The sequence below is a fragment of the Apteryx mantelli genome, chromosome 7 (assembly GCF_036417845.1).
Source record: "Apteryx mantelli isolate bAptMan1 chromosome 7, bAptMan1.hap1, whole genome shotgun sequence".
In the NCBI taxonomy this organism is placed as follows: Eukaryota; Metazoa; Chordata; class Aves; order Apterygiformes; family Apterygidae; genus Apteryx; species Apteryx mantelli.
In genome coordinates, this window is record NC_089984.1 from 9,578,321 (window position 1) to 9,599,608 (window position 21,288).

Genomic DNA, 21,288 nt, shown 5'->3' on the forward strand with positions numbered 1-21,288 from the left:
CTTCTGTGTGAGAGCTCAGGCTGCTTTCCCCTCTCGTATAGCACGGTTACCTGTTAGAGGCAGAGACAGAGATTACTGATCTGTATCCATTATGAACAGTTCGGTGACAACAGAAATCTAAATTACCTGCTCATTTTAACATTGTGAGAAGATTGTTAACAGAGATTCCTTTAAGGTATTAAAGCATCCAAAATTTGCATCGTAACTGGAGATTGCTCAGATACTGAATGTAGACATATAAAGAAATGTGCGCTCACTGATTAACAGTGTGATAATTTCTTTATTTAACTGATTATATTAAGTTTTGGAAATTACATTCATAGGCCTGTCTCTCTTTGCAGGGCTAGCAATGTCTCATTAGCAAGTCTTATGTATAAAATGTATAGATAAGAACTCTACTGAATGGTAATGTCTTTAAGGGTAAAGAAATCATTTTTAAATACAGTAACTGAATTATGTACTAGCAATGTATTAGACAAATATTAAATTGGTTGTCATGAGACTATACTGAAAGATTTCTGAAGTGGGAAGATCGTCTGCATTCATTTATTTTGCTTGTTATTTTTTCAGTACCGTTCTATACTTAATGATGAAAATCACAGATGGCACATTCTTGGTCTTAAGTCACTTAATGTAAAGTAGTTCTTTCTTAAGGTTTTTTTTTTTTTTTTTTTTTAAAGTTAGAAGGCCTTCACCACCCCTCCCCTTGAAAAAGAGTTCCCAGATAAATCTTCAGTAAACTTTGATTTCTGAAAATCTACTTTTCTATGAAATAATGGCCCTTTTGTTCCCTTGTTTGATCCAGAATACTATTGGCCTGCTTTTGAGCAGAAAACAGAACTTAAGAACCATCCTTTGTAAAGATCAGTTAACGCTGAGTATTTCTAAGTATGTTTAGTTTTTAGTTAAAACTCTCATAGCTGTGCGTTTTCAATATGGAGTCCTTAGAGACCATGGTGATCTAAACATTTTTTTATTGCATATTGCTGTAAGTGCCTAAAGTTCCAATACTTTGCTGCCAAAACAAACAGAGTTTGAATCTGTGTGGGAAGACTCCATTTCACTTCAGATACAATTCTTAACTACTGAGTAATTTTTTCCCATCATTGCATATACTCATATTAGTAATGGGCAGCAGATGACCATTTGCTGTGAATTCTACTTAGATCAATTTTGTTCGAAATACAACGATGTTTAACATAACTATTGGACTAAAGAGTTTTTTGAATAAGGTGGTGGTGTCCAGTTGAAAGATGACAACTGCCCGAGGCAAAGAAAAACAGCACGCTTGGCATCCTTTCAGTCTTGGCAGGAAAAAACAAAGTTTGACTAGGCAAAGAAGCTAAATTACTCTCGTTACCAGAAGTGGTTCTTTCAGAACAAGAGTAAGGATGCTTTGGCAGGACTCGCAAAGGAATCGTGAACCACAGATTCCCATGCCATGTCTGTTCTTTGCATAAATAAACATGTTTCAGTTGTTACAGATTCAGCAACCTACCTAAGCGCTAGATGAGTATAGTTACTAAAAGCAGGGTATGCGCCTTGCTCTCCTGTAGCTGTTTCCCATTTTTTCCGTATCTTTACAATCTTGTATCTGGCAAGTATTGCGCGTGTTAGGGAATGTGTTCGTTACATCTGAATGCGTTACCTGGTTTGTCTTTTCCCCGTGCGTGTGTGCTGCCTTGAAGGCTGTCCCTTCTCCAGGAGCATTCCCGGGGTCTGTATGTGTGGTGCCTTCAGCACCAACCTACAGTTTGTTTCCTGTGCCTTTTATCTCAGTTGCTTCAGAGAGGATATAAACAGTATTATTGTCTACATGAAACTGGTGTGTAACTGAGAATGACTCATTCATTAATCTGGCATGGTCAGACTATTTAGTCATGTATTTCTTTTTATGGTGGTGACGAGGATCTTGAGGACAGAGCAGATGTAAATGTATTTGCCGTGGTACTTAGTGTTGAAATGAAAATTATGGTCCTTTGCAGTAAGTAATAGACAAAAAAAACCCTATTTTTATTTTAAACTAGTATCTATAAGAAACGTAGTCTTGAAATGTGATATGTAAATCCAGATCCTTAATGTCTTTCTACTTTACATCCACAAGATATCATGTTTATTTCATGCTTGTTTATTTCGTGGTTGTTCATTCATTCAAAAACTTTCACACTTGTTTTTTTTAGTGACTTTTGATGCAGTTTGAAAATTAGCACATTTTCAAATACATTTGTTGTTAAAATATTTTAAGTGAAACTACAATAAACCTATACAAATGCAGATATAATCTAAATCAAATAATTAAAATTGAAATAATTTTCTATAGTAATAACCAAATACCCATTTACCTGTAATATTCTGTGGTCAGCTACGTCTCTATTATTTATGATATACCTAGAAAGTTAAGCAGCACCAAAGCTGATCTTGTCTTAATTTGTTTAAGGATTGTCGTTTGCTTGCAAGACTACAGATGGGGATATGAAGAATTAAAGCTGAATATGTGCGATCTCCTCAGTTTGGTGTTTTTGTCTGGATGATGTTTGGCAGTATCAGCCACAGGCACTACTGGGCCAGAGTGTATAATCTGCTGGTTTTGACTGAGGCTGAGCTCCAGGTTTTTAGCCAGAGTCAATTGCATTATATTTTGGACAAGTATATAAAGAATAACAAAATCGTTTTACCCCATTTTTTTCCATAACAAAATACACTTACAGAAAGACCCGCAGAGCACCGAGTACGCATTGCCCAGGCAGTCACTGCATTTCTGCTTCCTGCCTGGGAAGGGCAGAGGTGGATGCGAGCTCAGGAATTGCTCTAGTGCTTGCCCGGCACCAGTGTTGGAGGCTCTCCCGATGGCCGCTCGTGGGGTGGCCCGTGTGGTGTTAGGAGGCCTGCAGGCGCTGCTCCATCGCTGCCTTGCTATAGGTTAAATATTTCAAAAGGATTTGTGAATGCACCGCACTGGAAGAAATGGGCTGGCCGCACAGTTGAGACAGGGCAAAAATTGAAATGAAGTTCCTCCACAATCGTTAAACTTCCTGCGAGGGCTCTTTCGCCGCTTGAGGAAGGAAGTGGAAGGGTGTGCACGCGGTTGTCTTCCAAAAGCTCTCCTGCGGGTAGGGCTTTCACAAGGGCAGGGGGGAGGCAAAAAAGCTAAGAATGAATTGGAGACTCACTTGAGTTCTTCTCCGTGTGGCAGTCTCTCTTTGACCCAACCTGCTTATTCAGATTCTACGACAGGACAAAATAAGAGGAGGTGTTTTTCTGTTTTGTTGGTGGGGTTTTTTAAGCCAAGCCTGATTGCCTCAATATTTCAAAATGGCACAGTCGGTCTGTCTGCCTCTATACTGATGGTTCCAGATACCCAGATAAGGCACTGGGAAGTCCCCTGGGGGAGGTGTTATATGCAGAAGGATAGGTGTAAGTATGTACTTTGCTCTTTTTCTAAATATGCATTACACTTTGCAGAGCTGACAGGTCAAATGCCTGACACTCCTTAAAGACTGTAGTAGTAACAGTAATAAAATTTCTTACTAATCATGAAATAAATCCCTCAGATTCAGGATTTAAATACTGCTGAAATCTTACTTGATCTATTACAAATTCAAGTTTTGTATGCCCTGAGATAGGGTGATTGGGTATTGTGCAACTCTTCTAAATTCTTCTTTTCTGTTTATTACGAGCATATATTGGGTATTTGAGGCCTGAATGCTTTTGGTTTTCATTAACTTGTTTGCTCATAAGAACAAGCAAATAATGTAGCATGGCTTGGGTAGTAGTAACATGTATGCATAAAAAACCTTTCTTTAAATGTCTTGAAACAAGGATAAAATAAGATATTTTTCTGTATGTATTTTAAGCACCCCATAATCATACAGTGTAGACTCTTTTCAGCCTTTTTTGCAAACTTTAGGCCTAAAAATAGCTACTGCAACTGAAAATTGCCTTTCCCATAAACTCGTACCTCCACTGACCAGGCAGTCGGAGCTTTTGGGTTTGTCCCACCCTTTGAGGTTGACCCAGACAGCTCGAGGAGCACGCAGCGGAGGCCAGCTGGCAGTCAGGGCTGTCATGTGCTCTGCTCCCAGTTGCGTTTCCTCCACGGATGACAGAGAAGCACACAAGTTTCTGAATCTTTAACTCTTCTCAATGCCTTCTTTAAAAGCTGTCTCTATTCTTTTCCATGGCTCTGGTGTCTGGACCACCCATAAGCAGTCCAGCTGGCTTCTCTGGCAGCATCCTAAAGAGTGATGGTCTAAACAGCTTGTTACTAACACCGGCTATGTTTAAGTGTATGTTTCCAAAGTGAAGGAAAGCAAAAGGCTAAATCCAACTAGAAGTGGGTCAGATGACTCATAGCAGTCTTCCCTCCCTGTTACAACTGTGAGACAGAACAGTTTCATCCTAGCATTCACAAGAAGAGAAGAACAAGGGAGGGATTTACATCCACAAGTTGTAGAATCAGCAAGATAGAGATGTATATACACATATATCATCTCTGTTAAACCGGTAATTTATGCTTGCTTTAGAAAAAGAACTGCTTCTCTGAGTACTTTATCTGTCTTTATTCTCACAATAGGTGGAAAAAATAGAGCCTTTCTGTTTTTACCCTGGGTTCTTAAAAACAGGCTTATTTAGTCACACACTTTCCCTTCCTTTTGCTGTTCCCCCAAATTTTGCTGCGATTCGATGCAGGAGTAGAGTTCTTGGAGGAAGGCAGCAGCACGGAGGGGAGGCAGCCGTCCACGGGCACGTAGTTCAGCTGCCCCAAGCGGCATGGCTCACATGGGAGGGGTTGGGGCTAATGTGAGGGGATTAGGGAATTTCAGTTGAAATGAAGGCATTGGGAAGGCGTGAGGGGAAGAGGAGTTACAAGGTGCCTGGGGTAAGCTGAGGTTACTATAGTGTGGTGGTAGGTTACAAATCCACAGGAAAAATCTCACTATTTTCACTGTCATAGAAAAACTTGTTTTACTCTTTCCATGCTTCTTCAAAGATCATGATCAGGTAGTTTGATTTCATTAGTTCTACTCCAGGAGATGGCATTGAAATAAATAACTAAAAATGAGGAATTCAGAACAGAGAACAAAAGTTTTTTGTTTTTTGTTTTGAAGTGAGCATCAAAAGTATCGTAGTACTTCTCAAAAATAGTCTTTGGATTGTTGAATTTACAAATCTGTCTAAAGCTTTTGGTTAAGGAACTTCCTCTCTTTGGTCAGAGGTGATCTTTTTTTTTCTTTTTTTCAGCAATAAAAACTCATGGAAAATATCCCTCAATAGTAAGAAAAGGGATCCTTATCCTCCGTTCGGTGTCCATAAATACCTCCTATCTTCACCCTGATTTATTAAAAGTGAAAGTTAAAGTTCTTCTGATGTGATCTCTTAACCAACACTATGAACTGACTTTTTGTCTGGATTATGAAAATAGACTGATCTGTTTCTTTTTTTTATAAATAGCTAGCTCTTTGCCAGTATGTTCTCATTTTCCCAAATAGTTGCTATATGTTGGAATTTGGACTTAATGCTTTGGGGGAACTCTGCACCTTGGTTGAGGCTAGAACACTGCAGTTGTTTTGTAGGTATACTTAACCAGAAAGGGAAAAAAAAAAGTCTTCCCTGCAGTTCAGGTAGTGGGGAAATTTTCTGTAAGGCTTGTGTTTTATTGAAATGTATTTTTACAAGAAATAAGTTTTAACTTAAACTTGGCTTGATCTGCATGATAGTTTATTAGGTGAAGTGTTCATGGTCTTGTTTGTCCCTTCACTTGATACAATATTTCTTGATTGATGCAACTCCTTCAAAGTAGTGCAGAAATCTACAGTTTTATTTAGAACATCTTTTTAAATGAGGAAAATGCTGTACTTTGGAACAACTTTTTATGGAAAAGAAACCAAATACCCTCTTCCCTCAAGTTGTACATTTGAGAAATTAGAGGTAATGATTTGTGATTGGCAGGCTCATTACATTTCTCTTAGAGGAGGTGCATATGTTGAATACTTCATTTGTGTAGAGGTATGTGAATTACTTAAAAGGGAAAGTCAGACTTTGATTTTCTTGAGGTTCATACAGGTTTAAATAACTATCATTAAAAGTTCTGTGAGGTAGCATATTTTATCAGCTTCTCCAGGTGTATGGTAGGAGGGGAAATAGTGTACCCCAGCTAACTGCACTCCTCATACACCTCCTGCTCTATAACTTTTTCTTCTAAAATATATGTTTGAAATTACACCTGGTAGAAGTGCTAATTTGTAATCTAGGATGAGTGCTACATGAGAACTCTGCTCCACGGCCTTCAGCAAGTTGCAATAAGGAGAAATTTAGAGGTGATGTAGTTCCAGATGAAATGATCTATGCATGTGCATGGAATTCTTTTTTTCAGGACAGACGTCTGTTGAGAAACTCAAGCAATTTTATCCAAACTTGATTTTTTTATTTTTTTTTTAAATAAAAGCAAGTATGGATCTTTTTACTTCCTTAGACATTGGAATAACTTTACTAACAAAACAAAGTGCAGCATCTGTTTTGATGTAGCGGACTTGGTGTACAGTGCATTTCCTGATCAAACTTCATTCCCTTTTAACAGTATACTACATAATTAAATATAGTTCTAAATTGTTTTTTAACACCATTGTTTGTAAATACTGTTTTTTTGTCCTATTCAATCTAGCAAACATTTCCTGTCTTTTCAATAGAATTAAAGTTAACTATTCCTGTTTTTCCCTGCACCCCGTCTTCTTGTGTGTGTCTGCCAGCGTTAGTAGGAATAGTACTTTAGTATGCTTTTGCAAAGCAAGAGGGTTTGAAGCACATTAAACTATGTTCTTCTCACTAATTGTTATGTATTTTATGATTTGGGGAGTGAATTTTAAACATACATTATAGAAATTATATTTCAAATATAGACGCTGTGTTTCTACCGTTTGCCTCACTCTTGCTATCATCTCTTCAGCATTCCTTGCCACTTTGGTAAACAACAAATAAAATGAGGCTAAAGCAGATTTCAGGATACATTAAACTTTGGCTAAAGTATGGTGCTTGACAGGCTTTTTTTTTAAGTGATATAGTTCAGTCTTGAATTATTTTTTTTTAATAGTGTTTTTGTTCTGTGGGCTAACAGATTTATTTATGGAAAAATATTGTGAAATAGACAAGCGTTGTGTTTATTTTACCCGGGGAATGACTTTCCCAAGTTTACCCCAAGGAGTTTATTGCAGCAACAACCAAAATGTCCATGTTTTCTGATTAGCAATTTAATCTTTCCTCTTTGCAGGATGATTATTCATCTGTTCTATAAAAGGCAGAGCCACTGCTTTCTCCAGAGTTGCAGAGAGCTACGATGTTAATCCAAATATGATATACATCCCAGCTGGTCAGACCTCTGTTATTTATAGGGAAAATACCTAAAATGGCTCCAGCAGGTCAGAACAGAGCTCTTGGCGTGAGAGAGCACATGCATATGGCAGCACTGCTTTTAGTACTGTCTGGGAGCAGAAGCAGCATTTCCACGTTTGCACAAGGATTAGCTTGTTCTTGTGCGCCCAGCCAGGCTGCTACAGTCTCTCTGCTGTACCCTGGCTACGGGGAAGGTGTATTCCTGGCTTTTGAATGAAATTCTGCAAGAAAATGTATAAATTCAACTTCAAGTTCTGTCCTAATACAGTGGTAGTCATTTACAACATGAGACAAAAGGCTTTTTGTCCCAACTACGTTCATATTATCAGGATGTGGCCAACGCTGTTACATAGCACTATTTTAAGAAATATATTTTCAAACAAATTCCTGAAAACCACTTGAAAATAAAACATTAATATAACAGTAGTTAAATGGACCAAACTCCACTGAAGTATGAGAAGTGTGTTATAGCTGACTTCCAAGGATTTTTTGAAGCCATTTGATGTATTCTTTCCTCTTGACAGAAAAATGGCTAAGATTTAGAGAGGCAGGAAGGGGTTATATTCTGCCCATAATCATCATAAGTTGTGGGGAAGGGAGTTGGAAAGTTGCGTGTTCCCAGAGCTCCTGAAAAGATTGGGATTTAGTGAAGATAATTGAGGAAGCTTACTTAAGAGATGTGGTAGCTCTGTGACTGCAGGTAATCTAGGTTGGTGGTAGTGCAGATTACGGGCCAGAGAGTCAGTCACAAGTAAGATGCTGGGGTGAGCATTTCCAGGAGGTAGTGGCAAGAGCTGTCATCAATATGCTGTGCATTGGGTAGTGTTTTATAGTTTTCTTCTGCAGAGTGAATTTTGAGCCCTTTGCTTTGTAATGCAGTAAGCTTCTGGTTATCAGTAGTCTTGTCAAAGAATCATGTGTTGCTGGGTGATACACCCAGTCAAAGGTGAGATGGAGGTAAGAACCATGAGATGCTGGATACCACCTGGCCTGCCAGAGTCCGCAGCGGCAGCCTAAGCTTTCCAGCTCTGCTGGTTCAAGCTGCTGCAGATAACTCCTGCTATCCTTGATGCAAGGCAGTTGTGCTTTCCATAAAATTGTCAGTCTCTGAGCTCTTGGCTTGATTTCTGAGAACATTAGACTGCCTTCCCAGCAGCCCACTAGTCCAGGTGATCAAAAGAATATGTTTTCTTTAATGTTTTTTGCTTAAAGACACCTCCATTCCTACAGCTTGTCCTTTAAGTGATATGATTTGGAGAACTGTTAGATATGTTCTGAAAACGATTTCATGATTCACAGTGTGTCTGGGTCTCAGTTTAAAGTGTAATATCAACGTACAAAAGAGTTTTCCCCAATCTGCTCACTTAGCCACTCTCCTTGTTGGCATAAACTTCTTTCTGCTAATTGTTTGCTTCAGGGAAATGTCTGCACTTTGAGGTTTCTTTTTCCATAGATAACCACGCTAGTGGCACTGGGTTGCTTGGTAAGTGGCTCAGAGGCTTGTTCTAGTTATGTGGACTCTCATGTCGTGCTCTGCTCTCGTCTTCCTTCGATCCTGTCCCGCTGCGTTCTCCTCTGCGGGGATCGGAGCAGTGGGCTGGCTTGGAACAAGCAGGTTTTCCATGCACGTGTTTCACCTGAGACACTGGCAGCCTTACAGGAAGGCAAAGATCTCTGCTCATTTTCTGTGTTTGTGAAGTAAAATTGGGGAAAAAACTTGACTGTGAGCCAGATTTTTCCATTACATTTGTATTCCTAACTTTAATACGTTTTACATAGCATAATCTTTCATATTCTTAGTACAAAATGATCTGGTATTGTTAAGGGTTGTTAATTATTCTTCCAAAAGTGAGCTAATCGGTGCAGTGATGCTTTTTCAATCCTGAAACAGTGACTCTGAGAAGTGTGCGCTTCCCTATTCCCCCTAATTCTCAAGCCTGATAATTAATTTAAAATCCCTATCAACTATTTAATTATTGAACAGATGAAATTAGAAAGACAGTAGGAGCATGCTGGGAGAAGTATTAGGTATAGGGAGAAGTGGGGAGCAAAAGAAAAAATAAAGTAATTGCTGATAATTTTTCCTGAGGGATGCAAAGTTTACTGGCAATTGAAAAATTACAGAATTTTTAATTTTTTTTCTGTAGTGTTAACTTTCTATTTATAGAAACACGGGTGTTGCCATTGTATACTGAAGATAACCTGTAATCTTAAATGTTTGTGGTCCAAAATGTTTATAAATAAGAGCGTGTCCCTTTCTTCCCCGTGCTTGTGGAGCCTCTCTGTAGAGTCACAAGTGGTTCGTGTTGTCCGCGGTGGCCTGTGCGCGGGGGCGAGCGCCAGGGCCGTGCCTGCTCCCTGCCCTGGCGCGCACACGGGGTTGACCCGAGCGCCACCGCTTTCCGAATGCCGAAGCAGGATTGTGCCTTCAAGCTCCACTTCCCCAGCTCGGTTGCAGCCTAGCGGCTGCCAGCTTTGAATAAGGCAAGTTGCGACCGTGCATGGAGGAATAGCAGAAAATAGGTCAAGTGTGGGCTGGGGTAACGTGCGCTAACGGCGCCGGCTCAACCTAAGCCTCTGCTCTGCGCTCAGACAAAGCCCTTCAAGGGAAACCTTGAAGTTAAGATCTCTCCATAAAACTTTCTGGTCTTCTGTAGTCGTGATGTTTCTGGTTAACGTTGCCCTTCATTTGAAGCCTCAGCTGGGAAGGAGGTTGCTGTATTTCTGGGGTGGGCAGGGGGCCAGGTGACACGGTTCTCCCTGGAGCGGGCCCTTTTCCGAGAGGGCCAGCGCAGCCCTGCCGCTTGCAGCCGCCTGTTCCTTCACCAACTGCCACGGTATGATGAGCCCCCCCAATACACACACTTTTTTTTTTTTTTAACTGAGCACTTCTGGTTTTGGTAGCCTTTGACTTGTCAGAAATGAAAGCAGAAAACAGCTTCTTTAAAAAAGCAGATGCTGTTCCCCAGTGACTGATGCATGTGTATATGTGCAGAAAGATGTGTGAAGCAGCCGAGGACGAGGCCTAGTGAAATTCATTTCCTTGTCGGGTTTTGGTGTGGCCGGCTTGCCCTTGGCAGCAGCTGCTCCTGCGGATACCTTGCAGGGTGTCAGCTTGTGGCAGCTCCTCGGTGTTTTAGCTGGAGTCTCATTTTTTGGCACTGGGGAAAAGCCTTCTAAGCTGGCAGAGGGACATTACCAATTCACAGGTAATGTCCTGTTGAGATGTTTGGTATTCTGCCCCTCCAGACTTCATTTCACTGTTTTACTTTCCTTTTTTCCCCACTCGCTCTCTGATGTGAGGCAGGATAATATTAGAAAGGCAAACATTAAGATTATAAAGTTTATTAGAAACAAATGGTTATAATCAGTGAAAGAGATTATTATAGATCAGTGATATAATCAGCTGTATGTCAGGTGATATAATCAGTGAAAGAGAAAGAAAAGAGAAAGGAAGTGGTTAAAAAAAGGCTAGTTATCAAGGAATTAAAATAATATGAGAACCGTGCAGACATTTCAAAAAGAGGAATAGTAAAAAGATGCATGGATTTGGATGCATTTGAGGCTAGGTGAAGATAGGGCATTTCATTTTTTTGTGGGAGAAAATCATGACATTTTTATTTTAGAGGAATAGTATAAGATATCAGCAGTCTAAATTTAAAAACAACACTTTTTGTTGCTGCTGCTCTGAAGGCCATTGCAGCAGTCAGCAGGCTGCTGTTGCAGCCATCCTGTTCCTTGTGAGGTTTTCCAGAAGATTCTGTGCCAAAAGAAAAAAAAATGTGGCTTATTTTATACAAACTGATCTCAAGGTGTTCACTGATGAAACAAGAAGAAAAAAAGATTTTGCAGCTTGAGGAAAAAATACATGTATTTTACGAATATGCATTTTACAAATCATTATGATGAAATGACAGTGTTTTTGAGGCATCCTTCACCTTATATTTGGAGCAAAGTGTATATGGATAAGGTGAAGGAGGAATATGGTGAACAGAGTGCCAAACTAACGTAGTTCTTAAAATGCAGTAGACTGGAGTGCAGTGTTGGTAGTTGTGTTACTGGAAGCAAAGGGAAATTCAGACAGTGAATAATTTGAGCTGTGTAAAACACATGCCATCAGAAAACTGAAGGTTCAAGCCTCTGATGCATTGATCTCTGAATTCATTTACATTGTTTGAATTTAAATGTGGTTAAAGTACTTAAAGGCTTATTTTCGTGTGCAGTTTTTAGTGTATAAACATTGTAAAGATGCCTCTCAAGTTGGTTATGTACTAGTTTTCATTTAATTCATGTCTTAAATCATCAGAAAACCTCTAAGCAGCCAGAGGAAGCTATAGTTAATTAAACCACAGATGGTGAGGACTAATGTGGTGTTGACCTTTCTAAGGACTGCAAAATCTACTTAGTCTTCTTCTGTAAAACACTGGCTGAAATGAGTTTCTGCTGATACAAAAAAGATGTCCTTTATGCGTTGAAGCCGAACACAGAGACACTGTGGCCAAGGCAGGCTCTTTTCCAAGTGTTTGCAGGTTCTAATGCATGGAGTGTGTTGAGACTTGGTCTTCAAGGCTCTAATTTAAACATTTCAAATGCCAAAAGCTGTTTTCCCAGTACTGGTTTTCCTGTAATACATATCATCAGTTCTTCTCTTTTCCTTCGTTGAAAAGTAAGAGTTGACAGCTGACGCTGGAGTTTCCATACCCTCCTAAGCAGCACATGAACTGTGTGATTTTGTGGGAGGCGGGGGGCTACTTGAATCCATTTTTGAGTTTCTGTTTTGTGCTTAAGGACTTCATCTCTCAATTTAAAATGAACTTGTTTCTGCCCTCTTCTGAAGAATTACTTCAAAGTATTTTAAAATGTTGAGGAAGCATCTTATTTTGCTATCACAAGTCTTGCTGGAAAGTTAGAGAGCTGTGGAAATGTGCTAGCGTTCCTGCCACAGACATATCCTACCATCCGAAACAGAAAAGGAGCTTGCAGTTATTTGAACCTTTCAGAACGCACCCTGGTTTGGGGGCAACATGCAGATTCTGTAATACGCAGGGATGCCTTTTAGTATCTTGGACAGTATTTTGTTTGTGGATGGGACTTGAAGGAGAATACTGTATGTGATTTTTGACTTGTGTTTCTGAGGGTGCGCTCTTTGAAATTCCTGTTTGATTCATAACTCAAAAGAATTCAGAGGTTTTGTAGGTGATCTGCACTTGTTCACCCATGGCTTCGAATGATAAATTATGTTCGTCTGAGAAAGTTGCTCTGAACAAAGATTCCATGTTTCTGGGAAGTGGCACCAGAAGAAGCAGCAGTGGGTCTGGTTAAAGCAGAGTGGTATCTTAACCTGATGGTATGCGCTGCAGTTTCCAACCTGCTCTGTTATTTTGCACCAGAAGAAACAAATAGGTATATTCAGAAAAAACCTGGATCATTTCATTATTTGGGAGAATGATTTCATTCTTTATGCTTCTTGGGACATCCTAGGAGTCTAGCACATCACCAGCAGGTCAGGATTCTCATCTAAAAAGACACACAGTCAAGTCAAATTTTATTTGGACAGTTAAGCAGAAAGTCCACTCCACCAGAAGTGAATTCCTCTTTTAGAGTGGAAAGACGAAAGAACAGCAGCAAAGATCTGTAGAACTGGCCATGTGTTGAGAAGCTTCTCATAGTCACACTGCTTCATGTGACTGTCTTCCAGAAGGGTGGGAGGGATTGTGCCTATCTCATCTTCCTGGCCCAGAGGCTCTTTATCTTCTTCCCAGTATTGCATATAATCCTTTTTGGAGCAAGGGCCACTACTGTATCAATTGTTTAAAGAGCTTCATATGACAGATTTAAAAAAAGAAAATTGCAGTCCCATTTTTTTGATTTGCATTTTGATTTGCATTTCATAAGAGTTTCAAACCAACATTAACATCCTCAAGGAGGAGGTGTTCCAGGACTTGTGGAAAAACTAGTCTAGGAGAGGGACCTTTTTTTTTTTTTTTTTTTTTTTGCAAGTAAAACTACTTTAAATGAGGAACATACTAGAGGAAAATTCTGCAGGACATTTAATCCTTACGTATCTTAGTCTGTCAATCTTGCTCCTTCAACCAAGAAGGAGGGAAAAATGAAGATCTTAATTGCCAAGGTTCAAGAAGTATTTTATAAGTAGACAGTTATTTTTTCTTGAACAATTAAAAATGCAGGGTAAAGAAAAAATCAGGTATTGCTGAATCATTTGCTCATCTTCAGTACTAAGAAGAGATTGCAAGTCATCAGCCTTTTGCTCAGTGCCCTGTCTGCCTTTTCTTTTAAACTTGTCCCAGTTTGTAGTTTGCACTAAAACAGTTTGCTTAAGGGTTTCACCTTATGGTTTAACACATGATCTAATTAATATCCTGGTTTTGCAGAGTTTCAAATTTAACAGCAGAACAAAATCTATCGTGTTGCACATACCTTTGTCCATAGATACATGTAGTACATACCAAAAATAATAGAATTGTTGAGATTTCGGGAACCATTTTTTTTTATTTCTCGACACTGAGCTTCAGTTGTAGGTTACAATTTTGCTTTGCCATACTGATTTCCATGCACCAGTATTTTAGTACCATATTATACCAAATTCACATCTAGAAGCAGAATATTTTTTCACCACAGTTATTGATGATATATTAAATGTGTGTGTTTTGTGTGTGTGTGCATGTGTATATATGCATGTATAGATAATTTTTTTCAGAAACCTTGGATTCTCTCTGGTATCCTCTGCATAATCCCAGTCATACCTGGGTGCAGTTTGTGTAATGGATCTTTGACCTCTCTTGTGCCTTTTCCAGCTCATCTCCTCTCTGTTGATGAATAGTACAGGGTGAGCTTTTAAAACAAATTTGACATGCAAGTAGTCTTGGCTGTGTCTGTATGAAAGCAGGGATTGAGCAGGGACTGGATAATGAAGCAAAAGTAGCCTCTTACTATCTGTTGTCCAGCTATCTTTTTTGTTAATACTGTAGAGAGGTACTAATATCATACATAGTAATACCTGCTTAATGTATTTGTTAGTATCGAGGTAGGATAGCTGCCTTGATGCATTGGTTCGGTTTGGTGAGGGGGGTAGGACGCATTTCTTGATTTCCACTCCTGTTCTCCATCTGTCCAAAGTTGAGCCACTCTCTTCATGCAGCCTCAGGGAAGGAGTAATATTCGCTAAGGCTCCTCGCTGACCGTATTTTTCTCCAAAAATGAGGAAAGCCAGAATGGACATTGTGGTCTCCTTTTCTAAGAAGTGTTTACACTAAACATTTTCAGTCTAAGATACCAATAAGCCTGATGCATCTAAACAGAAGATAGAACAGGAAAGGTTCTAATGTTCTGTCTGTAGATTCATCATTATCTTTGGTGTCAAGTTCAAAGAAGGCAAAGATGCTTAAGAAGGATGTGAAATCTAAAGAAAGAAGAATACCAGTGTGTATTGTCTCCAGAAACAGGGCTAATCTGTAAATAGTGTGTTTCAGGACAAAGTAAAGGCTTGAGAACTTTGCCTAAAGAGCTCATCATCTGAGCAGAATAACTTTAGAGTAACAGATCTGATTTCTGGGTACCCGATCAATGTATATAGTCTTAGAATCAAGATACTAATTTCTTCAGCAGGGCTGGAGGAATTGTACAATATATGCATGCAAATTGCATTTTTAAGTCAGCTAGACTTTCCAGTATTGCAACGCCTCAGTCCATTGCTTAGATGTAATGTTTATGGATGTGAGAGGGGAGATGCTTGGGAAGGAAATCTCTTGCATGCTTGTCTTTCCTCCTGCAGCTGCTGTGAAGGAGGGTGTGTGGGGAGGAGGACAGATGAATGTTCATCCCACAACTCCAATGCCAAAGAGTCTGTTGGGTTCCCTGGGAAATCATTCCCTCTTTCCAGTGTTACTGCATCTGTCTTTGGGATCAAATCCAAAGATGAATTTGCAAATGAAAGCAAAACAGCTAATACCTCTTTTAGTCTGCCTCAGGAAAGAAAGCATTTTGCTACTCTGCCATTCTTGAATGAATGCTGTTATGGACTCTTTTGTGCCTCTGATAACGTTAGCAGTATATTTGCCATATTGGTATTTGTAACCTGGTGGCAGAAGTCCTTTTGGTCTTCCTCTTCGCTTTTACTTGGTTCCACATCACATGTATTATAATGGTGGTCATGACCATTATTTTTGGATCTGATGGTGTATCCTTTCTGAAAACGTTAGGAAAGGTAGCAGTAATTTTCTCTAATAGATGAAGCATTGATGCATTCTCCCTAATGGAGAATAGCAAATCTTTAAGGAAGTGAGTTTTGAATTTAAAATAGAGACCCTGTGATACAGTGAGTTAATAGGAAGAATCTCATCTGGATGAGTAGAGAGAAATCACTCATGTCATTTGAGGGCCTGGCAGCAATGAACAATTCCCTGAGTGTTGGTTGTATCTTATATTCTGTGGCTGAAGCTCTTCATAATAAATTGTGAGACATCAAGGAACTTGTTTGAGATCAAGGGAAGAAATTACTTGATCTCGATTGAAGTACTGATAAAACATTTTACATTTTGTATGTTGAGAATCTCTCTGATTATTTTAGCTCTGTGTGAAGTACTTTCAACACAAATGAATGTTCCCTCAGTTCCCGGATTTCCAGGGCCGCCTTCTGCACTAGGAGTCACCAACCTGCAGAGCAGCTTTATTTCTCTGACACAAATCTCAAGGCAGAAATAGCAAGCGTGCTCTGAAATAGAGAAATGGATTTATAAAAGTCCAGATGATGATTTAAGCCATGCTTTCAAGGGTACAAAACAGTTTTTTTGTGTAGCATTTCCTTGCTATGAGGACAGTGCCACCAAGCATGTCTTAATTACCCAGATGTAGTCTCTCTAATTCAGATAGTAAAGAATCTTTTCCAACAGAATTGAGATCAAGTAAGATGTGTTTTAATTTTTAAATTACCCAGTTAAGAAGGCCTGCATATTTGAAAATTAGTAATGGTGTTTGTTTCTTTTATTATACAGGTATGTTTTATGAATTATCTTTATGTTTTTAGACCTGTATATGTATGTATATGTTCAATATGCATGTCCATATTAAATTTTACAAATATGCAAAATGAGAATTTTTTTCTTGATTCTTTTTGTCACTACTTAAACAGTTCTTGCTGCATACCTGTAAACATTGAATTCTTTAAAGGGTAACTTTAGCTTGTAGTAAGACAGTATTTATGAAAGTGTGATCCTATTAATAGCTTATAAGTCTGGCCACATACAGGATCTGACATACTGTGAAGCCATGAAATAACTCTTAGCAGTATCTTCCACTTGTAAGATTTTTCTAAAAGTAACACAGGGATTTGTAGGCAATCAGTAAAATTGCATCAAACTACTTAATACTGTACTCTAAAATATATTTAGGAAAATAAACAGAAATGTTGCAAATAAACATAACATATGGTTCTTTTTTTAATCTCTACTTTAGGACGACGTAGACAGTCTAAACCCAGTTCTCAGGGATAACCCGCAGTTACATGAGGAGGTAAAAGCCTGGGTAAAGGAACAAAAGGTTCAGGAGATTTTTATGCAAGGTAATTATTTGGGAAATTGTGTTATTTTTATTCTGTGTTAGCTAGCTTAAGGCCATTAGTCACATGGCATTTGTCCCATAGCATTTGTGGTATAGTGGAGAATATATTTCTAACTTGGTACTTTAGAAGCGTTTGTTAAAACAAGAAAACAAGACTATGTAAGAAGCTGTGCGTAACTTCTTCAGACTGGTCTTAACTTGTTTGATGTCTTAGTGATTACAGCAAAAGCTGAAAATCATTAGTCTGTAGATATTATTTGTTCTGGAAACCAGTAAATGAATGGCAACTCCACCCCTTTTAGCCCATTTAAAACTGTGATGTGCTCTGCTATTGTTATTGTTGCGTGCGGTGGCTTCCTGGAGCAGGAGAGGTGGCGTGCAGTTGTTTGTGCTTGCGGTTCTTCACACTTCTGTCACAGGTGAAGAATACGTTGAGATTTGTCCCTCTCCGAGACTGAAGAGTGCCTTTTACATCAGTTAAGATTTTGTAACTCAGTTCTAATACTGCAAGGTTGCAGCAAACCCATACAGTTCTCATTTTTTTTACACTGCAGATACAAGTTACATGAAAACTAGCATGAAATAGATTAAATTATTTTAACCCAACCTTGCCAGTACTTTTAGTATGATATACATTGCAGCATGTTCATTAACTTTTTGCAGGACTGATAGCCAGCTCTACAGAGGCATTTAGGTGCCTAGCAGTGGGAGGCAGAAACTAACTTCTGTGGGTCTGGGCTAAAATCCCTAGCTAAACAATAAAGCAACTTTGGGACAAAAATGCTTAAGCAGTTACTCTGTAAATCAGGATTGGGAGGGGAGCAGTAAATAACCTGATGTTTTAAAGATGGGACTGAGGTTTGCTTGTTGTCTGCTTTCTTTGATAAAACTAAGATTAGAAGATCAAAGGAATATGGTAAGTGTAATATTGAAGTTACAGTAGAATTCTTTGTCTTTCCTTTTGTGGAGTTTTTAATTTGCCTAGATATAATTATTCTTATGGACCACAGAGAAAGGGTGCTGAAAAAAGCAATGTGCTCACTTGTGGAGGTAGTATTTGGTATGTCCGTATTAGTCATTTTAGATTTTATCATTATATCATCAGATACAGCATGAGTCAATAATCCGTTGATGAAATTTGCAGCCAAAATGGGTTTGAGAGGTGATGAGAAATCAAGTTAGGGCTGCATAAAAAGGAAACTAGAATTGAGCTTGTTTAATGTATTTCATTAGAGTAACAATAAAAAGACAATTATAAAAGGCTCTGTATACCCTGGTAAAGAATCAATACTGTAACAAAGCCCCAGCAACATCAAAAGTCATCTAAATGATACTGCCAGTGCATCATCCACAAAACTCATTTACATCTCATCATTCCAGGAAGCGTATTTTTGTTTAAAAATATATATAAATTACGTAGTTTATCAAACAGCTGTTTGGATGCTTAGAGGCTCACCAAATTAGGAGTATTTCACATGAAGGGGTGAAGCAAATGCTGCCGTCCTTGCAGCCTGGCGCCCTTCCTCCACCCTTGTCCAGCGCGAGGCTGCGGCTCAGATCCCCTCGCTTACGTCAGGCGGCACAGGAGCCCCGAGGGGGACCTCGGTGTGCTGGGTCAGCCAGCAGGCACTGCTGTCGTGCGTGCTCAGGGCTGCGTTCTGCTCCCCGGACATGAGATTTTGCATTTTGCACAAGTCTTCAGTGGCTTAAGGGTAGCCCTAGTAGTACTAGCTGCTGTAAGCTGATAATGCAAAGCCTTCCTTTCTCCTGCCCTCCGTTCTCTGTTTTGCTTTACCTTCTCTGTATGACCATTCTCCTGTTCCCTTTAGCTTAGGCAACATTTTCACTTCTGTCCTGTCCGGACGCATCTGTTAAGGTTGATATAATGCTCTCTTCATCCTCCAGAACATTTATAGGATCCAGCCTTTTCCTTTTTGTCTACAGTGCTAAAGGCACCGTCTCATATCTTACTGTTTTCTATTTTGACTGTTGCAGTTAAAACACAGTTTTGCTGAAGAAAGCAGAATCACAGAGAAGAACATTGAAATCCAGTTCCAAATATTTGAAAAGAAACACATCAGTTTTAGGAGGGGGAATTTTAGTCAAAATTGTTGAATTGCATACAAAAATGAGACTAAAGAAAAAAAATTGGCCCTGGTGACCTTTTCTTTGGGTGGCAGTCACAACAGCATGCTTTGCAGTAGAGATTGTAGGTTTGGCAGGAAAGCAGTTTCTTCCTTGCTAAAAAAGCAACTCCCAAATTTGGCCAAGTTGAAAGCTTTTGGGAAAAATAAAAAACAGTTCAAGGAACATACTCAGTAAAGCGTCTTTGTTTTTTTTTTTTTTTACAATTAAAATCTTTGAAATTTTTCTCCTTATTAGATTTATTATCAGTACAGTCTTTGAGGCTGCATATATAATAATCTCTTGAAACACTGGGTATTCTTCAGCCCCGAAGATATTTCCTGATAGTGCTGCACATGCTGTTTCAACATTGTGTAGCTGAGCATGATTCAGCCAGGGACTAGAGACAAAGCCAGGCTTTTCCTGTAATGGCTGCTTGCGGCTGGGCTGGGCTGGGCTGGGCTGGAGCTGAACGGTCGTGTGACCACAGTTTAAACTTTCTCCCTCTTCCGGACACCCCAGCAGCATGAAAGAAGAAATGGTCTTTAAAGGTAGCTAAAGGCTAATTTAAAAGTAGATAGGATAAGAGCTGAAAAGAAGGACAGACACCGATTAGAACAAGAAATAAGAGGAAAGGAGTTGGCACTGGCTCAGTACAGAGGAACATGTGAGAAGCCGGGAGCTCATGCGTGAGGAAGGATGGAGCTTGTAAATCGAGGAGACTGAGGAAGGGCTTGGGAGCCAGGAGCCTGGAGCTGAAAATGCTGTAATGAGACCAAAAGCCAGGAAGAGAGGAGAGGCTGGTTATGCAAGAAATTGAGACTGAAAATCATTGTGGAGATGACAGAAGGATGGAAGAGAGGAGAAGCTGGGATAGGAAAGGAGGAAAGGGAATGTTGGGCAAAAAGGCACGGACAAAAGTTAATGAACTGAGACTGGCTGAATGAGGAGGAGCTTTGGGACTGCCATGAAAAGCTGGAGACATGGAGAATGTGGTCAGGTCAGAGAGCCAGCAGGGTGAAGGCTGAAAGAGAGGCACTTCACAGGGGCATAAGGAGGAAAGGTTGGAGAGAAGCCATCAGGAAGTGTGTCCTCCTGGGACCCAGTCTGGTCCAAGGCCAGGAATGCGAGACCTCAGTGTGTGGCTTCTTGTTCTATTCCTGTCCCTGCGCATCTGCAGGGTGTGCTGGCCACGCTGGTCTGCTCTGGTCTGTGCTTGTGCTGCTCTGGTCCGTGCCCGTGCAGCCTGGATGCGCTCCTCGATGAGCTGCTCCTGCAGCTCAGGGTGGCAGTGGGCAAGTGGGCCACCAGATCCCAGCTATGCAGTGAATGATGTGGATGTAGGGGACAGAAGGACGGAGTTTCTGTTTCTCAACTGTCTGTTTTAAAACCTGGATAATGACGTGCAAAAGGTGTTTTAAAAGGTCATGCTAAGGTTGCAAAAACCACTTGGAAAAGTCTAAATTACTGCTGCTTTTGCACTTCTAATTAATCTCTTAGATGTTGGCATTCAAAATAGTCTTTATGATCGCTCACTGCTTTCTCATGAAGAGTGTACGATGGACCCAGTTTGGTGTGAATATGGCTATTTTAGTGGAGCAATCTGTCACCTCTAAGATCCTGGCCTGTTGTTGCAGACATTTGAGCTTGCTTAATGTATGAGGCAGGGGTCAGCAAGAATGATCTCCGGGAGAACCACCGGGGTTATAGTCTATCCTTGCCTATGCTGTTGAGCAATTGCGCAAGTCTTAAATCATTTGACCTGGGCTTTTCATAGGTTATTGCTAGTTGGCTTTACTTCATTTCCTGTATGCCGGCTCGGGACCTGGGGTTTGCTTGCGGAAGTAGTGAAACCTGCACAGTTAGAACTGAACTCGGTGGCAGCATTGCTTGAGTGTGTAAATGCTACAGAAGCAATCCATGCAATGAGACTTAGGACCCTGATGATCCAAACTGACACTGAACATGAAGAAAACTGTTGAACCTCAATATCTGGGTCTTAAAGCTGTAAAATGAATACTGTATTATACTGTCCTCCCCCCCACCTCCAAAAGTGGAGATGAATTAAATTGATCTTGGTGAAGGGACAGTGCGCAGGGTTTCTTTGCACTTGACATCTTAAAGCAGGAGCTAAAGTCTTACTAGTGGATGTATTTTTAAATGTTTTGCGGGGCCATGGGTAGGGATTGGATCACTCGGCTG

At 39.9% G+C, this 21,288-nt stretch overlaps 1 protein-coding gene across 1 annotated transcript in view; it reads left to right on the forward strand.

The window, feature by feature from the left end:
• The window catches only part of JMJD1C (jumonji domain containing 1C), a 167,876-nt gene that overhangs the window by 109,789 nt on the left and 36,799 nt on the right, over window positions 1-21,288 (forward strand). The window contains exon 4 of the mRNA XM_067299773.1: window positions 16,858-16,963. Coding sequence (XP_067155874.1) covers window positions 16,858-16,963 — 106 coding nt within the window. The remainder of the gene's footprint in view (window positions 1-16,857; window positions 16,964-21,288) is intronic.